Source organism: Ursus americanus, chromosome 18 (assembly GCF_024610735.1).
Source record: "Ursus americanus isolate L20-20 chromosome 18, mUrsAme1.1.p, whole genome shotgun sequence".
NCBI lineage: Eukaryota > Metazoa > Chordata > Mammalia > Carnivora > Ursidae > Ursus > Ursus americanus.
The window spans coordinates 1,544,935-1,567,618 of record NC_142144.1 but is presented as its reverse complement, the minus strand read 5'-3'; the positions used below and the strand labels follow the sequence as shown (position 1 = coordinate 1,567,618).

The 22,684-nt window shown below is 62.5% G+C and overlaps 2 protein-coding genes across 4 annotated transcripts in view; both read right to left on the bottom strand.

The window, feature by feature from the left end:
* Window positions 1-1,142: 1,142 nt before the first annotated feature.
* Window positions 1,143-8,524, bottom strand: LHX3 (LIM homeobox 3). Of its 3 annotated transcripts, none has more exons than XM_087869682.1 (6): window positions 8,438-8,524; window positions 4,010-4,181; window positions 3,253-3,455; window positions 2,617-2,768; window positions 2,361-2,532; window positions 1,143-1,561 (listed from the first exon to the last, which is right to left on the bottom strand). In XM_087869682.1, the coding sequence occupies exons 3-6, from the start codon at window positions 3,305-3,307 to the stop codon at window positions 1,143-1,145; spliced, it is 798 nt and encodes a 265-aa protein (XP_087725808.1). In that variant the 5' UTR covers window positions 3,308-3,455; window positions 4,010-4,181; window positions 8,438-8,524. The 3 variants fall into 3 exon arrangements, with proteins under 3 accessions (XP_087725808.1, XP_045659626.1, XP_087725809.1); XM_045803670.1 differs by lacking the exon at window positions 8,438-8,524 and adding an exon at window positions 6,347-6,440; XM_087869683.1 differs by lacking the exon at window positions 8,438-8,524 and adding an exon at window positions 5,421-5,707.
* Window positions 8,525-10,352: 1,828 nt separating this feature from the next.
* The window catches only part of QSOX2 (quiescin sulfhydryl oxidase 2), a 30,982-nt gene continuing 18,650 nt past the window's right edge, over window positions 10,353-22,684 (bottom strand). Inside the window, exons 7-12 of the mRNA XM_045803682.2 lie at window positions 22,335-22,469; window positions 21,973-22,102; window positions 19,928-20,050; window positions 18,656-18,806; window positions 15,368-15,556; window positions 10,353-13,215 (exon numbers count right to left, since the gene is read on the bottom strand). Coding sequence (XP_045659638.1) covers window positions 12,668-13,215; window positions 15,368-15,556; window positions 18,656-18,806; window positions 19,928-20,050; window positions 21,973-22,102; window positions 22,335-22,469 — 1,276 coding nt within the window. The 3' untranslated portion in view covers window positions 10,353-12,667. The remainder of the gene's footprint in view (window positions 13,216-15,367; window positions 15,557-18,655; window positions 18,807-19,927; window positions 20,051-21,972; window positions 22,103-22,334; window positions 22,470-22,684) is intronic.

Here is a 22,684-nt window from a genome sequence, read left to right as displayed (position 1 = left end):
CCCTGCACCATGCACCCCCAGCCGCCCTGAAGACCCGGACCTTCTAGACCGTCACTGACAGATTTATTGAAGTCTTGGAAAGAGCTGATGGTCAGAGAGTAAATAAAAGACACGGGACGTCCACAGTACCAACAGGTTGCTTGGGGTGCAGGTTTGCAGGATGGCCGGGCCTCACCCGCCGCCAGCCTCTGAGTCTGGGGCGGAGGAGACGGCCCAGGCCTCACGCAGTTAGAGCCGGCTCCGAGAGGGAGGGCCGCAGGCTGTTTGGCAACGGAAATCGGCGGGCTGGGCGTGGCCTGGACCCGGAGGGCCTGGGGGTGGCTGTGAAGGGGGAGGGGGTGGAAACCTGGTGTAGGCGGGAGGGAGCTCCCCACGGACCTGGAGAAGAAGGGCCCGCAGGCAGTGGCGTCTCCTCCGACGCGTGGTAGAGTCAAGAACGGAAAGGTCTAGAGCCAGCTCCCCCAGGGAAGACGGGAGAGGAGGCTCCTGGGGAAGGTGGGGGTTGGGACCGGAGGGATACGGGCGTGGTTCGTGCTCGGCTGCCTCCTGTCTGGACAGAAGAGGCCCATCTCCAACCTAAAGTTGGTCTCCACAGGCAGATGGAGCTTGGAAAATAAAAGCATGGTTCATGGTTCGTACCATGTTTTTTCACTTTGGAAAGTAAAGCATCCTCCAGCCTGAGGACTGTGCTGCTCTGGGCTGGAGCAAGGCTGGAGTGAGGGCCCGGCCTGGGTGGGGGTGACACTTCGTGTCTAGAAACAGCAAGCGTCCAGTTAATTGGTCGATCAAGGGAGAAATCTGCTTACAAAACAAGGCTTGCTGGGCGGCCACCAGGCTGGCAGCCCTGTGTCCAAGGAGGAGCGGACACGGACAGGAGCCGCTGGAGTCCCCCTGCCCCTGAGGGAGGGGTGCAGGGTGGGGCGCTCCGTAGAAAGGAGCCCTCTTTGAGGTCCTCATCCTGTCCCCCGCTGCTGCTGCTGCTGCTGCTGCCGCCGCCGCCGCCGCCGCCGGCGGCACCTGCTTCCCGCAGAGGTCCAGGACTTCGGGAAAGGACAGGAGTGCCGCTCCAGGCCACCTAGCCAGGGGCAGCACTGCTGCCCACACCCCCCACGTCCGGTGCTCTGTGGAGCTGGGGGCCTCAGTCAGAACTGGCCATGGTCGACCTCGTCCAGCCAGGAGGCGGGGCTGGCAGGGAAGTCAGGGTAGCCCCCACTGCTCCCTGTGGACAGGTCGGAGCTGGGTCCGTTTCCTGCCAGCACCCTCATGGACGGGGGCCCACCTGGGGCCCCCGTGGGCACCAGGCCCAAGCCAGCATCCGGGTATACTAAGCTGGAGAGAAGGGGCTGGGGGCCAGGGAGGCTCTGCAGGGCAGCTGGCGATGGAGGGACACCGTAGGGGCTGCCGGGGCGCAGCTCGCGGTACTGCTCCGGGCCGGCCAGGCCTCCGTGCTCCAGTGGGAAGCTGCTTGGGGCTCCCGTGGGCCTGCCCAAGGCCGGGGTGGGCTCCCCCAGGCTGCTGTAGAGGCCGTTGGCAGGGCCCATTTCGGCCATGGTTGGTTCATCTGTAGTGGATGCAGACGGCGCTGCTCAGGGCCCGCCCCCTCCGCCCCCTGCCCCCAGTGCCCCTCCTTCAGGGGTGACCTGCCCCGCCGGCAAGCCCAGGCTCTCCTGCTCTTAGAACTTGTGGTGCCCTCTGCCTCTGTGCTTGCTGGGCTTGTCCAGCTCAACCCCACCTGCTGTCTGCGGAATGGTGGGACCGCCAGAGGGCGGGATCAGGGCGAGAACAGGCTGCTCAGGGCCTAGGGTTGTAGGATAATCCCCAAGGCTGCCTTGAGCAGGGTGGCCAGCGCTCCCATTTTGTAGACAAGTTAACTGAGGCTCTGAGCCGCACAGTTAGTAGTCTAACTAAGGTCACAACGCAGCCAAACAGAGTCTCTTGCACAAATTGTCTGAGGAAGTATAGGGTCTCCCTGGTACCAGGGAATGGGATAATCAGATCCCACAGAGAGGGGAGGACTCCCCACCCCACTCCAAACAGCCAGGACTTATCACTTACCCCAAAACTGTGCTGCCCACTTTCCTAAAAATCATTGCAAGGGCCAGGAGCCACAGAGATGGTATGGACCCTTTCCCCACGAGAAAGCTGGCTGAGGGACACATGGGTCGTGGGGGTTGTCCCCCACGCGGGAACAGCTGAGCGCCCTAGGGGCCAGACCGCAGGGCTTAGGGACGGGGACCAGGGTCTACCGACTCCTTTAAAGGAAGACTAAGGCAGCCCTGACTGGGAAATTCACATCTGCAGGCTCCCGGGAGGCTGGGCGCGGAGCTGCGGGACTCCCCGGCTGCGGCCCTCGGCCCTACCGGTGAAGGAGACGTCGGCGTCGCTGTCCTGTCCCTCCTCCTGCACGCTGTCCTTGTCCGACTTGGGGCCGCCGCGGGCGCGCTTCATGCTGCGGAAGTACTGGCCCCAGCGCTGCCGGCCGGCGTCCTTCTTGAGCCTCTTCTCCTTGGCGCGGCGGTTCTGGAACCACACCTGCGGCGGCCGGAGGGGCGGAGGGGCGGGTGAGCGGCGCGCGAGCCGGGCGGCGGGGCGCGGGGCCGGGCGCGGGGCGCTGACCTGCACGACGCGCATGTCCAGGCCGGTCTCGGACGAGAGCTGCTCGCGCACGTGGCGCGCCGGCTTGGGCGACGTGTTGTAGGCGCTCTTCAGCGTCTCCAGCTGCTTGGCCGTGATGGTCGTGCGCGGCCGCTTGGCCGTGGCCTCCGCCTCTGCGCCGCGAGGGGTGGGGTGAGGCTGGGCCCCTCCGCCGCCCGCCCCCGCCCTGGACACCGCAGTGAACTCGCGGAGGGGGCGGCTGCGTGGCGGCCCCCTCCCCCCCCTCTCCTCCCGCCTCCGCCCGTGTTCCCCTTTGTTCTAAGGCAGCGGGTAGGGCCGGATCTTCACGGCCAAGGGTTTGGGGCGATAATTCAGACCAGGGGTGATGATCCATACATTTCAGTCCAACCTCCCTGCGCCCCCGACTGAGGAGGCCGCCAAGGCCCCGGAGCCAAGATTCCCCGAAGCCGCTCGGTGGACCGTCCCCACCGGCCCGGTCCCCGCACCCGGCCTGGAGGGCGGGCGCTGAAGTTCGCGCCCCTTATCGAGCGCGCCGCGTCGGGCGCTGGAAGTGAGGATCCCTCGGCGCCCCTCCCGCACGGACCTCAGCCCCATTTTGCAGACGGGGAAAGGAGGGTGGGTGGATTCTCCACTGACCGCGCTGCTTGGCCGTCTCGTAGTCCGCCTTGCACACGAGCCTGCTGTCCTCCATGAGGTAGAACTCGTCCCCCGTGGCCAGCTGCCGCTTGCACACCACGCAGGCGAAGCAGTGCAGGTGGTACACGAAGTCCTGGGCGCGGCGCACCACCTGCGTGGGCGGGATGCCCAGCTGGCACGCGGCGCACTTGGTCCCGAACCGCCTGCGGGACGCACGGGGCGCGGCTCAGCACGGGGTTGGCGGCTCCTTCGCCCGGAGCGGGTTGGAGAGCGATGAGCGCGGATGGCTCAGGGCGGTTCGGGAGGGAGGCTCGCCCCCTGCCCTGCCCCTAGTCTCGGCTGGGCCACCCCAGCAGAGCCGCAGGGAATCCCCAGGAGGGACCCAGAGGCCCTGGGGAGGCGCCTAGCCGCCCTGACCTCTGCGCCGGCTGGGGAAGCTGGATCCATGGGGCAGGTCCCTTAGACCCCAGAGGTCTGTGCCTGGAAAGCACCCCCTCCCCAGTATTAAGACAAAAACAAGAAGGAAATTTAGAGGGAGTAAATCCAATCAAGTTATTCAAATTCAGGATTGTCTTTTTGAACGACTGTTTCCATGATTTGCAAAATTAATTACTTGGAGAGAATTTAGCGGCTGCGCCAGCCAGGCCTGGCCGCCTGAGGAGCCTCCCCCGGCCCGGCCTGGGTGACAGAAGAGGCCAGCCCTGCAGGAGCAGACTGCGCCCCTGCCCTCCCCGCGCCAGCCCCCCGCCTCGCTCACTTGAAGAAATCGTCCTTGCAGTAGACGCTCTCCCCGCGGCTGAAGCAGCGCTCGGCCAGGGGCGCGTGGCAGTCGGTGCACTTGAGGCACTTGCTGTGCCAGTGGCGGTCCAGCGCCTTGAGGATGAAGCGGTCCAGGATGTGCTGGTCGCAGCCGGCGCACAGCGGGATCTCTGCAGGCCAAGGAGCCGCCGAGGTCAGAGGCGCCGCACGGAGCGGGAGTGCCCGAGTCCCCTTCTCGCTCCAGCCCGCAGGGCCCAGGGATGCCAAGGGAGGCCCCCTTCCCTGTACACCCTCCTCCCCAGCTGGCAGGAGTGGCTGCTTGGCTCCCAGGTGTAGGGAGTGCATGCCACTGAAATCCGCAGCCTGACCCACAGTTAAAATTTGGGAACACTGAAATAGTTTTAGAAGTGTGCCCGTGAGCAGGAAGGGGCCCTGGCCATTCCATTCGGCAAGATACCATCAACTGCAAAATGTTCCCAGTGAGCACGAAGGGTGCACGTTGAGCTCAAATGAAAACCCCACCCCAGGGGCTCTCTACCAGCACCTGGAGGCAGGATGCTTGTGGGTTGTGGGGTACCCACCACCCAAACCCCATCATTATTTTACACAATTAAGTATCCTTGCAGCTGGAGATCCCTTGTTGAAGGATGGCCACCCAGCCCTGCGCAGGCACCAAGGTAAAAACTGGTGTCCTCCCCATCTCACAGGTCCTTGTGCATGGACTGGACAATTGCATCGCTGTCACCACACTCAAATGTCAGTGCCTGACGAGAGTTAGTCCAACACGGGTCTGCCACCCTGGGACCGCAGGCCTCTGAGGAAACGAGGCTGGGGAAACCGAGGGGTGGGCTGCGGGAGCCACCGGCCCATGTGAGGCTTTGCAGGGTGCTCACGGGGTGAGTCTCCCTGTTGATTTAGAAAAGGTCTTCCGGGGAGGTGAGAGCCAGGAGCTGGAGCTGGAGCCTGTGCAAACATTGCACCCACCTGGCCCGCTCTCCTCCCCTGCCGGGGACCGCTCCGGCTCCAGGCCGGCCCGAAGTGGGTGGGAGGAACAGAGAAGGACCTCCCTGGGTCCCAGGCTGAAAGAACCCTGATCTGATCGGCCTCCCTCGCCTAGCGCCAGGAAACTGGCGAAGGACGTGGTCCCGCGTCAGACCAAACCGCACCACGGGTGCCGGCGGAGCGCGGAGATCTGCTGCGCTTCCCGGGCCCCCCTCGCGGGCAGTGACGGCAGGGCGGCGAGCGCAGCCAGCCGAGAGCTGGTGGCTGGACCGGCCTGCGCGCGCACGGATTCAGCACCGTGGCTCGGACAGCGCCCGCCCGAGTTGCCCCCAGGCCCCGCTTCCTGCAAAAGCCGCTCCCGCCGAGCCCCTGTTGCTCCCCGCCGCGCCCTGCGACCCGGGCCTTACGTTGCATGGTGACTCCAGCCTCGGCGGGGTCTCCTACCCTCAGCAGCGGCGGGGCACAGCGGAGCCTCGCGCCCGCCCGCCTGCTCCGGGCCAGCACTCCTGAGCGATCGCGTTTGGAGCCCGCCTCCCCTCCCTCCCTCTCCCTCCGCCCTCCCACCCCTTCCTCCCAGCCCCTACGGCCAACCCCTCTCAGGAACCGTCGGAAAAATAAATAAATAAGTAGGGGACGGAAGAGACCCCACAGCCTGGATGTAACCTCTTTCCCACCTGCTCTGTCCCTGCCACTCCCCACCTGGCCAGGCCCCCTCCATCTCCATCCTGTGGTCCCGCAGGCAATGAAGCCCTTGAGAATGATTCCTGGTAGTCCTTCTCCGGGAGCCAAAGCGCCCAGGGTGGGGGCAGGACTGGTGCTGCGGGGAACCTGGGGTCTTTTCTGTAGAAGGGTCCTGAGGACCAGCCTGGGAGCCGGCCAGTGAGCAGGTGCGTGTGGGTGCAGACAAGGAGACCTTAACAAGGGACATGTGCAAACGGGCTCCAGCTTCACTCTGGCCCCTGCATCTGACTCTGTTCCCCTGGAAAGTGTGGAGGGTTTGGGTGGGGTCGGCCCTCAACGGGATCCTCTTGCCCCGTGGTCACTGGGCTGCACGGTTGCTCTCCGCATACTTTCCTAATAAAGGAGAGGCTTTCCTAAATCGGTCCTGGGCCCCACGGACTCTCCGGTCTGAACAGTGCGGCTTGGCCACCGCACAACCGACAACACGGCTCCAGGGGCCCCGGCGCTAACTCGCTGCTGGGGCGCCCCAGGGGGACGTGCTGGGGCCCTTGCACCCACGCCCCCGGGTCCCCTGTCTCCCGCCACCACAAGCCCGGAAAGGAGCGAGGACTTCAGGATCTCCCCGTGCAGCCGCTCAAGCCCGGGCACCCACCTCGGCGCAGGTCCTCCCTCCGCGCCAGCAGCGCCAGCAGCAGGTCGCCGCCCGCCGACTCGCGGCCTGGGCCCAGCTCCCCGCGCGCCTCCATGGGTCCCGTCACCTGGCGCCGCGGCTCTCCGGCCCCGAACTCTCCCGGGGCCCGAGGAGGCCACGGCTTCCGGGGCCCCAGGCCGGTGTCTGAGCTATTCCCCGCGCTGCTGGGCGCTGCGCCCGCGGGCCGCCCTGGGGCCCGGAGCCTCAGGCCGCACGAAGGCGGAGCGGCCGGGGGGCGGGGCCGTGGCGCGGGGCGGGGCCAGGGGGTCGCTGAGACGCGCCGCGGGCGTCCGCCGGCTCTGCGCGCCTTTGCGGGGGGACTCGGGGTGCCCAGACGCCACCCGAGTGCCGGGCCCGGGGAGGGCGGGGACAGTCAGGGGAGGAGCCCGGCCAGGGCTGTCCGCGGGCGCTTACCCGGGCCCCGCACCTTCCCGCCCCGCGCCTCGGGCCGCGGGCTGAGGCCTGGGCTCGGGCGTGCACGCGTGCGGGCAGGCTGGGGGTCCCGAGAGGACGGTCCGGGAGGGAGCCGCGTCCCACCGCCGCTTGAGAGCCGGGGCTAGGAGGCTTGGTGACAACGTCTGGTCGGCAAGAACGCAACCCGAGACCCAGAGAGGGTGAGTGTGCCGCCCAAAGGCTCACAGCAAAGCCGGCAGGAGCCAGACACGACCTCAGACCTCCCAGCTGTGACCAGCTTCTGGGCCCCACCCTAGGAACTCCCTCCAGAATGGGCACAGAGAAGGGTGATTCTCAGCACGTACACCCAGTGTCCTCGGCCCGGACATGTGGCCAGGACTCAGGTCAGGAAAGACAGAGCTGGGAAAGTCAGAGTCGGAGGTCCGCTCTCACTTCCCTCCACACACCAGCTTGCACAGAATGAGGCGCCCACACCTGATTCTCCAGCATCTTGTCCCCAAGTCCAAAGCCCATAGGAACCCACCCGTGCTTGCATGCAGAGCAGTGCACCTACCCCAGGGCAGCTGCTCCTGCCCGGAGGGAACATAGCCCCTGGCTACAGGCCAGCGCCACCCCGCTCCAATAATTAAGAAATAGCAGTGTGGGACCATTGCAGCATGGGGTCTGGGGAGGGCTGGGGCCCCAGGCAGTGATGTGGGTGAGCAGGTTTCTGCCAGACTCCAGGTCCCTCCACCTGGGAGAGTCCCATGGTAAAGGACAGTCTTCACCCTGCTCCATATCCTGGCCTCCAGTCGCCTGGTCTGTGCGCTTTACCAAGGAGGCAAGCCTGGAAGGACGTGGGCAGGAAAAGCACAGCGCCCTCCCAGATCCCCGTGGACCCAGTCTCACAGTTTTGAGCAAAGGCTCATGCCACCAGCGCTGCACCCCTTCCCTGTACAGGACACTATTACCCAGAGGACAGGGCAAGGGTGCACAAGCCTGGGTGCACTGGGAGGTCGGCTGTGGAGTGTCAGCTCCTGCAGAGGCCTGCCTAGAGGGACCATGTGTGGTTCCAGTGGGGAAGGGACAGGCGGGCAGTGGGTCCAGGAGGTGGCAGCCCCACAGCTCAGCGCTCAGCATCTGGCTGGCCTGCCAGCAATGCCTCCATTATTTTCCAATGTCCATGGTGATCTAGCGGCCCTTGGGGAGGGCGGTTCAGGTGGGAGACCCAGCCCAGGGGTCCCAGTTCTGCACTGTTGGGCAGGGTGGGAGAGCTGAGGGGCGTGGGGTCTCTGGAGGAAACTGACGCCCCCACTCCACCCTATCCCTTCCCCCCAGCAGTGCCTGCAAGGCCCCTTCTGTTCTCGGGGCGGTCCACAACAGCCCACGTCCTCTGGAGCCATCGCAGGGAACTCCAGGCCCTCTGTCCACGGGATCTGCCAGACTCGCGTTCCCCCCCCCCCCATTCCTGTTCCCATCTCTTATGGGTGCTGCCCCCCTACCCCCATAGTGTTTCTCCAGCCTTTCTTCCTTTCTCTGCTGTGTCCTGGGTCCCTCTCTCCCCACTGTCCCTCTGCCTGACTCTGCCGTCCTAGCCATTTCTCCCTTGGGGGTTGTCCTGCCCAGGCTGGAGGCCAAGGGGTTCGCGGGCGCTCTTACCCCGAGTCCCACCGAAGCTGCTGACAGCAGGGGCCAGGGGGCCCCCGGCCGATCTTGGTCTCGAGTGAGCTCGGTTTCCAGCAGCATGGCGACCGCCAGGCTGGAGATGGAGTCCAAGTAGTCCAGGCCGCCCTCCTCCCTCCTCCTCTTCGACCCTGGGAGGGCTCAGAACTCGCCATGGCCCAGGAACCTGTCTGTGTGGCTTGGCGCAGCGGGAGCCTCTGGGCCCGAGCGCTGTCCGCGGTGCTGAAGGAGTCACATGGCCGCCCACCTCCCCACAACCCCTGTCCCCCACCCCTCCCCACATCCTCCGACCTCGCCCACCACCCGGTTCCCCTAGCCCGCCTCCCCACCATCCCACCTCCCTAGGTCCGCACTGTGACTGCCTCCCCCTGACCCGCCCACCTCCCCACCTCCTCAGGCCCCTTGTCCCCCACCCCCCTCCACCTCCGCCCAACTCTGCCAGCCACTCTGTTCCCCCATTCCGCTTCCCCACCACCCTACCTCCCTAGGTCTGCAATCCCCCCACCTGCCTCCCCCTGCCCCTGCCCACCTCCCCAGCAACCCCACCACTCTGCCTGCCTTTCCCCCAGCCTCCTCCTCCACACTGCCCCATGTCCCTAGGTTTCCAGTCCCTCCACCAAGGCCCCCTAGATTCTCCCTACCCACTTCCCCACCTCAGGCCCTTGTCCGCACCTCCCCCACCCCCAGTCCCTCAGCCAGCCTCACCTCACCTTCCCTCCCATTGCCTGAGCAATGGAGGGAAGTTTCTGCCAGCTCTGCCCTGAGCTCCAGGCCAGCCCAAAGGCTTGGGAATTCAAAGCAAGCAGGTGCTCCACCCTGGCCCACAGGGCAGCGTCCAGGACTGGGGCAGTGGCTCCTCCAGCCCCACTGGCCTCCAGCCCTGCCCCCCCATCTCTGGCTCTAAAAGTGGCTCAGCACTCAACCGTTGCTGCTGTCTGGAGGGACCTGTTGCACATGCAACCTTCCCCAGATCTCCTGCCCCAGCCCACCCCCACGCCCCCAGGGCAGCTGAGGAGGAGGGGCGGGGGCGCCCCCAGCAGGAACCGCTCAGGGCTGTGAGGGGTTACCAGATGGTGGATCTAGGCCAACACCAGCACCACATGGACCCAGAATGGCGGAATAGTCCGTGCCCTGCCCGGCTGGCACACCAGGGCTCCCTCTCTGAAGGAGGCGGTTACCTACCAGCTTGCACACGGCCTGGCTGGGAAGGTGAATCCACAGAAACCGCAGCCAGAGGTCCCTCAGAAGCCACACGTGACCAGACCCACCCCCGACCCCAGCAAAACAAAATAAAAGGTAGAAGCAGAAGAAATCAATAGTTCAGAATCCGAGGCAGCAAACCGGTGTCGGGGCAAAGCCCTGGCTAGGAGGCCATGCTGGGGTGTGCAGGTCCGGGCTGGCAGGGGGCGGCCGAGGAGAGCCGTGCCCAGCACTGGGTGGGCCGGGGGCTCCCTTCACCAGGGCGCCCCTGGTGCATCGTGAGGTTGTGGGGCTCTCATGCATCCGTCCCTGTCACACGTCACTGATCAACTGTGTGACACGCGTGCAGCCTGCGGTCCTGTGTCCGGCCCCCGACTACAGCAGCCCCAAGAAGATAATCTATAATTGATCTTCCATCTTTCACTTCCCACCTGACCCCTGGACTGTCTTCCGAAAAGCCTCTGGTTCAAGACAAGAAACCCCAGACTTTCAGTTGCCCAGTCTGCAAACTCTGGAAGGGAAGGAGGGCTGGTTCTGGACCCAACCTCCTGTCACTACTAGAGCGAGCTCACGTTGTCAGAAGAACTACAGTCCTTCCAAATGTCAGGTTTATTTATTTTAAAAATGTGTGCATGGTAGCTCACTTAAATACAAAATGTTCACTTTCTTTGTAGGTAAGAAATTTCAGACGTTTCCATGTCAATTAGCTTTTTAATCAAAATCCTTCCATTAAAAATAAATACACATTTAAATTACCAAACTATTCATTAGTCTCAATACTTACAACTTGAGAAAACAGACCTTAACTTTGCCCAAAGGTAGTGTCCAGTTCCTAGCGGGCCACATGAGGCGTGTGGCCACGTTCACACCCGCACACGAGACACACGTCCTGTGGCCGCCTTGGCACCACACCACCCGGACCGGACCGCTCACGGTCTAGTTGAAACCTGGCCCCTCGGGGAGTCACAAACTCGTCCCTCAAACAGTGGCGACCTCAAACTGCATATTATCGTGACCCCGCGAGGCTGTCCCGGGTCTCGTAGCGGTCACGGCATCCGGCGTCTGCATCTTCATCCTGGGCCACGCCGCGTGCACAAACTTACTTTAGGGGAGGAAACACATGGGACACGAACCAGAAGGCAGTTGCATTCACGGTGCTAAGAATTTCCCTTCGGATTCTGTGGGTGAATCTGGCCGGTTTTCAGGCAGAGAGGAAACAAGACAGGATCTTCAGTAACCCAGGTGCACGAGCACTGACGAAGTGCTCAGGCTTCTGGAGTTAAACATGTCCAAGGAGAAGAAACCCCTGGAGGCAGAGAAGCCACGGAAGCCACAGAAGCCAACCAGCTGACGAGAGGCTGCAGATTGTGCCCCATCCCTCATCCCCCATCCGGGTGCCCCGTCTCCCTGTCCCTCCGTCCCATCCACCATCCCCTGCCCCTCGTTCCTCCCATTCCCTGTCCCCATCCCGTCCCCCATTCCCTGTCCCAGGTCCTGTCCTCTCATCCCCCATTCCGTCCATTCCCTGTCCCCGTGTCCATCCCGTCCCCCATCCAGTCCCTGTCCGTCCTCTGTCCCCTGTCCTGTCCCCCATCCCCCCCAGAGCTCAAGCTCCTGACAGCTCTCCGGCTGCCCCCACAGACGCACCCATGGTCAGCGGGAGTTCGCAAAGTGAAAAAGACTATTTACAACCGTCCTAGTGACAGGAGCGCACAGACACGTCTCAGCTTGTAGACAAACCGACAGGAAGGATCTCCACGACAATGGCCAAGTTTGTTCATGTTGTTTACATCTCCAGAGGCAAACTTACCTCTAAATGATTTGGGTTTTACAAATAATGTGTTAAAATCATTAAATGGTAAAAAATCCATCACTGAAGCCTGGGGGACCGGGACCCTGTGCCAGGACCCTTGGTAAAACAGCTTCAAGGAAATGAAATCTGGAATTTGGCCTTAAAGGTTCTGGGGGCCACTGGGCATTGCCGTGTCACCAGGGCCTTGGGTTCTAGCATCTGCTTCCTTCAGCAGTAGGCCCTGCAGCTGCTGGACCACGGGACACAGAGGATGAAGGGCTCCTTGAAAGGTCCCCTGGGGACTTGGCTCCCAAGGCGAGGCTACCCCACACCCCTCCCCTGCAGAGCTCTGCCCTCCGTGCCCGGGCGCAGACAGCTGGGGACGGCCCACGGTCACTGAGCGATCTCCTGCCACCAGATTCACAAACAAAGGCACTGCCTTCGCCACCATCCCGTCCCCGCCCCCACCCGAGGCAGCCTGACAGCAGGGTTCTTTGCAGGGCAGCAAACCCACAAACCCTCCTCTTCCCTTCCTCTTGCTGGACTCTGCACGTGGAGTGAAAGCTGCCTGCAGAGCACGGAGGTGGGAGGTGACAGGGGGTTGTCCCTTTGGCTCTGAGCCGCTTCGGTGCCAAGGAGATGCTCTCTGTTTCAGCAGAAACAACCAAGCAGCTAAAAAGCATAACACAAATGAATCTCTGAGAACCAGACTGGCTTCAAGGCGCGGCCAGGGTGAGGTGCGCTGGGGGCCGCGCTCCAGCTCCGCGGGGCCAAGGCTGGCCACGTGAAATTGCCTGGTGGCCTCCCAGGGCGCGGAAGGGCCCGGTTGTTCTCAGGAACCCAAGCCAGGCTTGCAGAACGCGACGTGCGTCTAGAAACTCAGGATGAAGGCAGGCGGGAAAAATTCTGTTCGTTTGGCCTGGACTCCCACTTGTTTTTTTAGACCTAGAAGAGTAAAAATAGAGACATCTTTTTGCTGTCGGATCTATAAAGGCGTCCGGGGAGTGTGCCAGGATGGCAGGCGGTCCCACAGCAAACACCAGTTTGTCCTCCACAGGAAGACCGTCTGGCAGACGGGAACCTGGAGCCCAAGCCGCCAATGGACGTGAAACCGGGTCTGACATGTTTATAAAATCCCTGATCTTAATCATTAAAGCTGTGGGTGGCGCGGTGGGGCTGTTTTTCCAAAGGCGCTTCTGTGGTCCTGCTCGGTTCTACACGGACGGGCGGTGATGTCTGACTTTCCATCGCTTGGACCGCACCCGGAAGAAAAAGTACATCACCATCAGAAACAAGGAAGAGGCCACGTACAGCACGACGCAGAGGCTCATGTCCAGGCTGGAGAAGCCCATCCCGAGAAAGGGCACGGCCGCCTCCACCTCCCTGCGGCCCTCAGCCCCGCTTGGGCTCTGGAGTCTCCCATCCAGGCCGAGCTGCGACCCGTCTGACAGGCGGGGTCCGGGAGGTAGCGCGCGGGGTGGACGGAGACTCTCGGCACGCTGGTCTCCCCGAGGCTTCTCTGGGGAAGCGAGGCCTCGCTCCGGCTCCCTGCCCTGGGGCGGGCCGCCTCCTTCGCCCGTGTCTCCCTGGTCCACTGCATACGTGTCCACGAGGTTGTCGCCGCCGTAGTGCCGCTTCAGGAACAGAAGCACCTGGTCCTCGTTCCAGCTGTGCAGGCCCTTTATCTCCTCGTGGCAGGCCGGGCAGAGGTCCGGGGTGGGCCACGGAACCTTCGGAAACTTGGGGTCCTCACTCAGATGGCCTGGGATGGGGAGGGAGAGCAACAGTGGAGGGGTCTCTGGTGCCCTGACCGCCGCATGCCCTGCGATGCCTCCCCTGTCCACCCACCTGCACTGTGGCCTCCCAGCCATTGCTCCTGCATGGATGCCCGTCCCCCAAGCACCCCACAGAAATGTCGTTTCTTCTCCAGCACCTCTGGTAGGGCCCCGTGGCCACAGCAAGGGAAGGGTCCCCACTCTGTGCCATCCACCTGGCCAGACCCCGCTCCAACCTGCAGCTACTCTGCCTCCCTGTGACTCCCTGCCTCTGTTTGTCCTCTTCCCACTTAACGTGCATCTGAGGTCCACAGCCACATAAACCCCAGGAGCACCTGCCCCTGGACACTGGCTATCCAGACAATTCCACAGCACTCTGGGCTTGCAGGCCCCTCCTAGACCCCCAAATCTCACCAGGACCTCTAACAATGATCCTGGGAGTGAGACCCGCCACGGGAACCCGTGCAAAGCCAGCCCCCCGTCCTGCTCCCAGAGGCGGTGCCAGCGGGCCAGGGCTGCCCACACATGCTAACCACACTGCACAGTGTCCACCGGACACGGCGCTCGGCCGGCATGACTGCTCCTCGCAAGAACCCCGACCCCCTCAGTGCTCCGACAGCCGCACGGCGGGCCAGCACTGGACGCGCCAGCAGCTCCTCACGCCCGGACTCAGATTCAGAGCGCCCACATGTTTAAGGCTGCGCTCCTTCCTGCCAGCAGCCGTTCACAAGGCGGTTCAGTCACCAGCCCTGCCGGCCAGCCACAGAGGCCATGACCGGTACCTCTCCTGTCCCCGTGTCTGTGCGTTCACTCCTCTGGTCAATACACACTGATCGAGCACCAGCCTGGGGAGCGCCCAGCCGCCCACTCCGGGCAGCCTGACCTGCTCACTTCCCGCTTCTCCTCCACCCGTGGGAGCGACGCCCCACCCGACCCCCAGCTCTGGCTCTCTGCCATGCAGACATGAGGACCACACGGGTTCCGGGCACAGGAAGTGCGCCACACCACGCTCCTTGGCTCCCAGAGTCCCCCGACCCGACTTGGGGTGACCCACCACCCTAAAAGTGCTTCTGTGAGTAGACATGGACAAAATCACACTGTCTGATGGGTCTGAGACAGTGGAGAGGCTCTTCTCCGGCCCGCGGGCACCACCCACCAGGGTCTGCGCCTGGCGAGACGCAGATGTGCCCACACGGAGACCAAGGAGGAGCTGCCGGGGCCTGGTGTCACATGCCCTAGACACAGTGAGGCCCAGGGCAGGTCTCCGCAGCCTCCAGGGAGTCTGGGCCTCAATCCAGAGGCTGGAGGTGGGACTGGGGAACTGAAGGAGGGACACAAGGCCTCGAGCTGCTGGAAGCCCCTCTCTGCTGCAGCTAAGCTCGTGGGGGGCATCTGGGGGCTCCTGGGCCGGGACCCCCCAGCGGAGTCTCGTCCGGCTGTGCCGGAGCCAAGAGCCGCCGGGATAGCCCCGCAGGCCGGGGTGCGGTGGGGGCCGGGGCCACACACCCGGAGGTGGAGGGTCTTGGAACTAGGGCCGCGGGGGAGACGGGGCCACGGAGGAACCCCTGGCAAGCAAAGGTGCCGTGGCCCCGTGAGCTGAGCCGCAGCAGCCCTGAGGGCAAAGGAAAACCAATTTTCTTTAGTGCTTCGGTTGTAGTATGTTTCGTAATACAGTGGATTAAATAAAAACCAGTGGTTTAGTGGTTTTTTTCTACTCATCTCTATTAAGATTTATCTGTCAGCAGAATTATTTTTAAGCCTAATTTCAATCTGCCGGTGATTTAGGAGCAGTTTGCATTCATTCTGAGGCGACACACGTGCTCTGCTTAGTGTCTGAACCAAACTACTTCGCGGGGTTGGGCTTGCTGAGAGCGGATCGCAGCGCCGCACACTCCTTACTGGAGACGCAGTCTGTCCCAGTCCTCTGCCGTCAAGTGTCCACGGGGACCCGGCGGCTCCCCGAGGGGAAGAGTCTGCAAAGGCGGGATGCTGGCGGCCTGGAGTGGCTGCGGGCTTGGCAATGCTCCCGGCAGCCACCCAGAGGCCTCCCTCTGACTGGCCCCGTCTACACGGCCTCGCTCCCACTGCGCTGGCCCCTCTGCACCCAGGCCTGGCCGCCCCAGGGTGGCTTCTGCTCACCTGCCAGACGGCTGTTGACTAAGTTGTGTTTCTTCCAAAGCCAGAGAATTGCTTGGTCTGCGGTTTTCACAGAATCCATGGATTCTTTAGCCATTTCCTCAAAATGCTCGCTGCACTCCTTACAGCCAAAGAAGGTGTGGACGTACCTCCTGATGGTCTGGAGCACCGCCTGGGGGTCAGCCTCCAAACCTGCGGATGGGCGGGGGACAGACCGCGTCGGCCCTGCGGGAGCGTGTCCAAGTCCCCGGGGTTCAGGCTGGTGTCGGGAGCCAGGAACAGGTCAGGTGCCTGACCCCGGGACACGTGGGACAGCCCCGCTTGTCTGCAGGGAAAGACACAGGGAGAAAGCAGCAGCTCCCAGATGCTCCCTGCACCCAGAAGGGGCGGCACCATGTCCCCTGGAGAGCAGACCCACTGCCCGTGTCCGGGCGTAGCACCCACTCCAGGGTGTGCACAAATACCCAGGAAAACCAGCCAGAGACAGCGAGACACCAGGGCTCCTTCCAGGGAACGAGAGGGCAGCAGGCCAGCCACGACTGGCCTCCTCTAACAGGCTAACCCTCTCCGCGGGCGGCAACTCCAGCATTGGCCAGCCATGTGGACCGTGTGCCTCGTGTGTGAGCACCGGTACCGCCAGGACGTGCCGTCTGCGGAAAGACACCGAATGCGGAACACGATCATCCGAGGAAACGGCCTCCAACAGCAGAAGGGAGCAGCCACCATCTAAAATGAGGACCCCTGAGAACAGCAAAGGGGGGGTGGGCATGCGGCTGGTGCCAGCAGCTCCCCTCAGACAGCTAATGCGGGGGATTGAGCCAACAAGCGGGAGACCATGAGATTAAAGCAGATTAAATGTCAGCATTAAAAGAAACGCAGCAAAATAATTGGAAAAAAAAAAAAGACGTGCTTTTGCGACTGAATCCGTCTTAATCAAGAGCACGCCCTCGCGGGTGATCTCTTTCTTCGCCGCCAGCTGTGGTTCCGCCCCTGGAGGGCCAGGGCCCAGCATCTGTTGTTGACCTTGGCGGGCCTCACCGGGTCGGCAGAAGCCCCAGCTGAGCGGACGGCCACCGTCTCCTCCGCGCCGTGCGTCTCTGAGGGCGGCTGGGGTCTCCGAGGGCAGCAGGCGGCGCGGGTCCACATGCACGCAGTGAGGACGTGCTCTGACTGGCCCTCCCGAGGCTCGGCTCCCTGCCCTCCTCTCCCCTCCGCCAGCTGCCACGCATCCCTGCGTAATCCTCCTTTTCTCCCCACCAAACTGCTGCAGCCCGGCCACCCTAATCTTTAGAGTGGACAAGAACCATAAACCCTACCTGTGGGGGATTAGAGGACGTGGCGGCTTTTTAGTCGATGGGGTTTAAAGAGGCACTAAGGAGAGGAAAAACCTTCCAAGACCTAATCCGGTGGTGCCCATCTGACCCAGTTCTCTGGGCATGAGATGCGCTCCTCGGATATGCTCTAGCCTGCGCCTCGGAGATGTTCCCAACGGCGTGCCCTGCTGTGTGGCTGCCATCCTGCCCACTGCCATGAGCCCCTGCAGAGAGGAGTGTGCCCCCTGCCATCCCCCACAAGGTCCCTGAGACGTGGACATCCACTTCACCCTGAGGAGAGCCGGCATGTGCCCCCTGCAGCGTGACTTTGCTGATTCCCCCAGCGCCAGGCAGACGCTGTCCCCACCACGGATCCGGGCCGAGACACAACATGCCCTGTGCTGGGTCCTTCCCGAGTGTGGGGCCATGGGGAGCTGGGATTGCCCCACAGACGCCCCACATCCTGAGTCTCTGACCATCGCCCAGCAGGGTCGCCCACACTGAATCCTGAGCACGTAAAACTCTGGTTCTTTCAAGCCCCAGCGTTTGGTTTGGTTTGTTACGAAGCAAGAGGTCCTGCAAATTTCAGAGTCTTACTGGAAAGGGTTTTGGGAGTGTGGGAGTCCTCGCCCTACTCAGCAGAATAATCCCTGCGGCTCCCAGTTGAAGTGGCAACTAACAGGCCGGCGATCGGGGTGCCAGGGGGCTCAGTCACTGAAGCCTCTGCCCTCGGCTCAGGTCACGACCCTGGGGTCCTGGGATCGAGTCCCACATCGGGCTCCCTGCTCAGTGGGGAGTCTGCTTCTCCCTCTGCCTGCCGCACCCCTGCTTGTGCTCTCTCTATGTATCAAATAAATAAAATCTTAAAAAAAGACAAATTAAAAAAAAATAACAGGTTGGCGAGCTACCAGAGGCCAGCCTCACAGGAAAAACACACATACAGCGGAGTCCGAAGCAGGTAAACAAGCAGCGTGGTTTTGGCTGCTTGTGTAGGACACACGACATGACGGTTCTGGTTTAGTGACTTCCTTTTTTTTTTTTTTTTTTAAAGATTTTATTTATTTATTTGACAGAGATAGAGACAGCCAGAGAGAGAGGGAACACAAGCTGGGGGAGTGGGAGAGGAAGAAGCAGGCTCATAGCAGAAGAGCCTGATGTGGGGCTCGATCCCATAACGCCGGGATCACGCCCTGAGCCGAAGGCAGACGCTTAACCACTGAGCCACCCAGGCGCCCCTGGTTTAGTGACTTCCTGATAACTAAAAGCCAACTTTATCTTGTGCAGACGGCCTCCGCAACGGCCCAGGGTCGCAGCTCCCGCACGCTCAGCTGGCTCGGGCCCTCCCCCAGCAGGCCGGGCTGGCCGCACACCGCTAACTGGGGCCACAGTGGAAGTGACCGGCACCCTGTCACCAGCTGGCCCATGAAGCCAGCTGCCACACGGTGAGGCACTGATAGAGCCACTGGCCGACAGCCAGCCCCAAACCCTGCCACCACCCCACAAGCAAGCAGGGGAGGGGGCTCTTCCCAGTGAGACCTCCGACGAGACCCCAGCCTCGGCCGACACTGGGCCTGCAGGCTCGTGAGAGACCAGCAGCCAGGGACCTGGTGCAGCCCCACCTGAGTCCCTGGCCCACAGACACTCGGAGAGAAAGCTAAGCTGTAGGGTCATTTGTTTTGCAACGACAGGTAACAGACATCTCTGAATACACTTCACTCGTGCTCATGCTTTTGACAGAAAGAGGAATTCCTGGCCAGTGTGCCCTCGTTCTGTGACTTAGTCCCCGCAGGGCAGCCACGCACAGGCCGGTGAGCTCCGGAGTAGGAAAGATGCTCGGCCCTCCCCGGCCTGGGCCCCCGGGGCCGCCCTGGTGACACGTCCCCTCCCACACTGCTGCTCATGACACCTGGCAGGCCCGAGCACGGTGAACGTGGGGGGTGGGCTCGGCGTGCCCTGGGCCCGTGCAGGGACAGTTTACCTGTGCCGTCCAGCGCCTCTGGATGGGTCCCGGCTTCAACAGTCAAAGTGTGGAACAATTTCCAGAGAGAACATGTGTAACCCCTGAACTCTGGCCGGCTTCCTTGACATCCAACCCACTTTATATGATTAACAAGGAATATTCCAGAAATCTGGGGGGGGGTGGATAAGAGATAATTGAATTGTTAAAATGAAAATAGTTGATGAATGTCCTCTATCTTGAGCGGGCGCTGGTTACACAGACCGTACGTTTCTCACAACTGTGTCGACTGCACGTCTTACTGTGAGTGTGTTTAAAGCCAGTACCAAACAAACGAGAGAACAGTCTCTGCTTTACTGAAGGAGTTCTCAGACTAGGGGGACGGGGCCTGCGCCTTTCCCTCCCCCAGGGCCAGGGAAGGGTTCGTGCGTATCTGGGTAGACAGAGCTTTATTAAAGCATCAAGGACACCCCACCCTTGTGCACTGGAGTCACTTAAACCAACCCCACTGGGAAAGAGTAAGAGTAAAAAAACTCTGTCCAGCGATCCTCGGCCAGAGCGGGTATGGAGCACAACTGCACTGGCGGCGAGCGGAGGCCCTGACGGCTCAGGAGCCACGTGCCCGCCACCGAGCAGGTGCTTCCAACAACCAAGCCCACGTCCACGCCCTGTGTCTCCCAGCAGGCGGCCGGCACAGGGCTTGTCCACAGGGCGTGAAGCGCGTGCTCCCACACGGACATGCATGCAGACAGGCTCTGTACCCGAGGAGGCTGTGCCGGCCTCCGGCTTGGGTGGAGGTCAGGGGGAGGTCAAGGCAAGCACGCGGCTCATGTCTCTATGCTGCGGGCACAACACCGGGCCTGTCGGAGCACGCGGCCCACGGGCGTGTCCTGACAATGAGGATGCCGAGAGCTCGGGCAGGAGGGAGGAGACCTGGCCTGGGGGGGCTCCCACAGGGCCTCCGTGCTTCTCATCAAGCACACGGTTTTATTAGCCCTTTAGGAGTAAGATTTGTGCGTTTACTACAAATTTAAATAACAAAAGCCCGAGCACCGCACCACCTACACCGCGTGCCTCCCATGGCCTTGGTGGACAGGGCTACAGGCAGAGGCGGCATGAGCAGAGCGCGTCACAGCAGCAGGGACGGTGGAACCCACGGGGCGCAGCGCACAGGGACACGGGCAGCTCCTATGCCAGAGGTGTGTGCTGTGACCGCGGGGCGGGTCCCCGAGCAGGGAGGGAAAGCAGGAGGGCTACGGAGGACATGGACAGTGGCAGGTGGAAGGGGCTCACCCGCATCTTGTTGTTGACCAGGTCGAGGACGGCGTTGTAGGGGATCCTGTCCAGGGGAAGGTTGGCCAGCCACTCCTGCAGCGTCTCCAGCAGCTTCCTGACTGGCGCCCGGCCGGGCAACAGCTAAGCAAGGAAGGACCACACTTAGAAACGTTTGGGGAAAATGCCGCCACGGCAGAGCCATCCCTGGGGACCTAGGCCGGGTGGGGTCTACCTGACATGGACCCACTGGCTCTGGTGGGAGAGGTCCCAGGGATCTCCCCTAGTACTGAGCTGGGGGGTCTCTCTGAGCAGAGAGAAGAGGGATGGGAGGAGCTGCGCACGGCGCCCTGCACCTCAACCACCGGCTCGGCGCCCCAGCCAGCGACCGCTTCGCGGTGACAGACAGGCCACCATGTGCCTCATTCATCACGTTGTCGAGGGCTCTGTGGTCCTTTCTGAGAGCACCGCCTACTTAGTTGTTCGGGGCCTCTCGGTGGCGCAGGCCAACCCCGCCCGCCGCACTCAGCGCTCCCTCCGCCTCCCCCTTTGCTGTCTGACTGCGGAACTATGTGAAAAACGCACGTCCCACTGAGGCTTTTATGCAGAAGTGTGCAACCTGCTGGTTAACTCCACGTCTGTGCCGGCCGTGCAGCTGCGGCCCCTCGCAGCTCCGAGAAGCACCGGCCCGGCAAGCCGGGGGCGCCGCCCTTCTCCAAGGGACATGGACCAGAAGCCGCCCGGAGTTCAGAACCCGAGCGGAAGGCTGCTGCGGCGGGGACAGCACAGCTCAACGCTGCAAAACCCCGTTTCCCGCGCGGGTCACAATGTGCCGCTACCCACCGGCCAGCATCGAACTTCCAGTTTCAGCCAAGCTTTAGAAACACTGCTAAGAATAATTTCTGGTCACCGAGACCTACAGAGCTCTACGCCAACCTGAGGCTGAGGACGAGGAGAAGCCAAGAGCGTGAGGCACGTCTCTGATTCGCTGAAGGCAGAGGAGGGAGGACCGCGGGACTCTGAGCTGGGACCCGCACAACGGGGCACACACCTGTCTACACAGACCCCTTTCTTCGTTGGAAACACATCACATGACTCATTACTCCCTCCACTGTGAGTTTTGCCTCCTTCCTTCTATTTAAAAATTCACAGGACACAAGTGTACGATTTACTACCGAAACGTCAAACGCGAGCCACTGCATCAAGCCCCTGACCTGACGCAAGAGAAGTCCTTTATTTATTTTTAAAGATTTTATTTTTAAGTCATCTCTATGCCCAGTGCGGGGCTCGAACCCACAACCCCAAGATCAAGAGCCACAGACTCCACCGACAGAGCCAGCCGGGAGCTCCGAGAAAAGTCCTTTAGAACGAAGTTTCCTCATCTTCGAGACAACGGGCACGGCTGTGGTCCCAGACGCGGGGGCAAAGGGCTCTGTCCTCAGGCCACCGTGACCGAGGCCTTCCCTGCGGTGAGGGCGCAGAGGGGCCCCAGGTGCTCCCCGGGGAAGAGGGGTGACCTCCTGCCTCTGCTGCTCGGGCCCAAGGACACAGCAGGCCTGGATTCTTGGCCCCGGAGCTAAGAGTTCCGGGCAGGAACAGAGGCCGGCAGCCCATCTCCCGACTGATGCTGGCGTATGCACCGCCACCGCCCCGCCCACCAGGGAAGGTGGGGGTACCGCCGCCCCCGGGCCCAGCCAACCGGGCACACTCTGCACAGGAATGGCTGCTGGGCAGCCTCCTCCCTCTCCTCTGCCTGCCGCTGCTTTCCCACCTGCGCATCCCCTCCGACCCTCTGGAAGTGCCCCCTTTCAGGTGTGTCACGGTCCCAGGCCCACTCTGACACCTGTGCGGGTCACCCAGCAAGCAGGCACTTATGTTCCGCCACACCCCCGGGCTCAGAACTGGGCGGGCGCCCAACAGGCATGTGGTGAGAGGGGACAAAGGCCAGTGCAGGCCTGTGCCGCTGGGAGACAAAGCAGTCATCCAGCTGAGGTGGGCTCCATTCCCCGCAGATGCCCCAGGGCGCCCTCCTGAGCCCCCCGCAGCCCGGGTGAGACGTGACGCACCTTGGCAAGGACAGTGACGAAGTCCTTGAGTGTCCGCAGCTCGGCCCCCGCCAGGGACTTGTGGGCAGCCAGCTCCACCCTCAGTACGTAGTGCAAGCCCGACTCCAGGTCCGCGGCGTAGAGTTTCGACCTGACAGCAAATATCAGGAAGTCCGGTGAGAAGACCTTGCTTGTTGTGAACTCTCCCTTTCCTTGCGCCCACCCCGAGGGACCCCCCCACCGCACAACGACACGGACAATTCCCGAACAGCCCACGGCTCAGAGGCGTGCATCTGCGCGAATTCCACCTACAAAGGGTTTGCACAGACGCCCGCGCACGCGGCCATGCCCCTGGGCAGCTCGGGGCCAAAAAAAATACCTGCCTGTCAAATTCTCTCCAAACCACGATTTCAGGATTTTCTTCCTTGTTGGGTTTTTCAGGCAACGAAAGCATTTTTTTCCTCACATCCGGCAACGACTTCAAATAAGAGGAAAAAAACGATCGGAGGGGCTTCCCGCTGCGAGAAAGGGGGCCAGGTGTGGGCACAGGCCAGGGCGCCTCCAGGGGTCTGGCCCCCTCCACAGGTGTCTGAGCACATGCCGGTCCCCCAGGCACCCACGGCCCCCGAGCAAGAACAGCCCTCCCTCCGAAATTGAGGGAGCTTGTCCGGACCCCCCAGCCCACCCATTCTCTGGGCATTTGTTGCAGATGCTATGGGGGGGGGGGCGGGAT

Excerpts from the sequence above, each read along its gene's own strand:
- LHX3 (XM_045803670.1), bottom strand. The coding sequence starts at position 6,440 with ATGGAGGCGCGCGGGGAGCTGGGCCCAGGCCGCGAGTCGGCGGGCGGC. Across the intron at positions 4,182-6,346 it reads GAGGGAGGACCTGCGCCGAG|AGATCCCGCTGTGCGCCGGC; the intron begins GTGGGTGCCCGG and ends CTTGGCCTGCAG. Across the intron at positions 3,456-4,009 it reads TGCAAGGACGATTTCTTCAA|GCGGTTCGGGACCAAGTGCG; the intron begins GTGAGCGAGGCG and ends TGCGTCCCGCAG.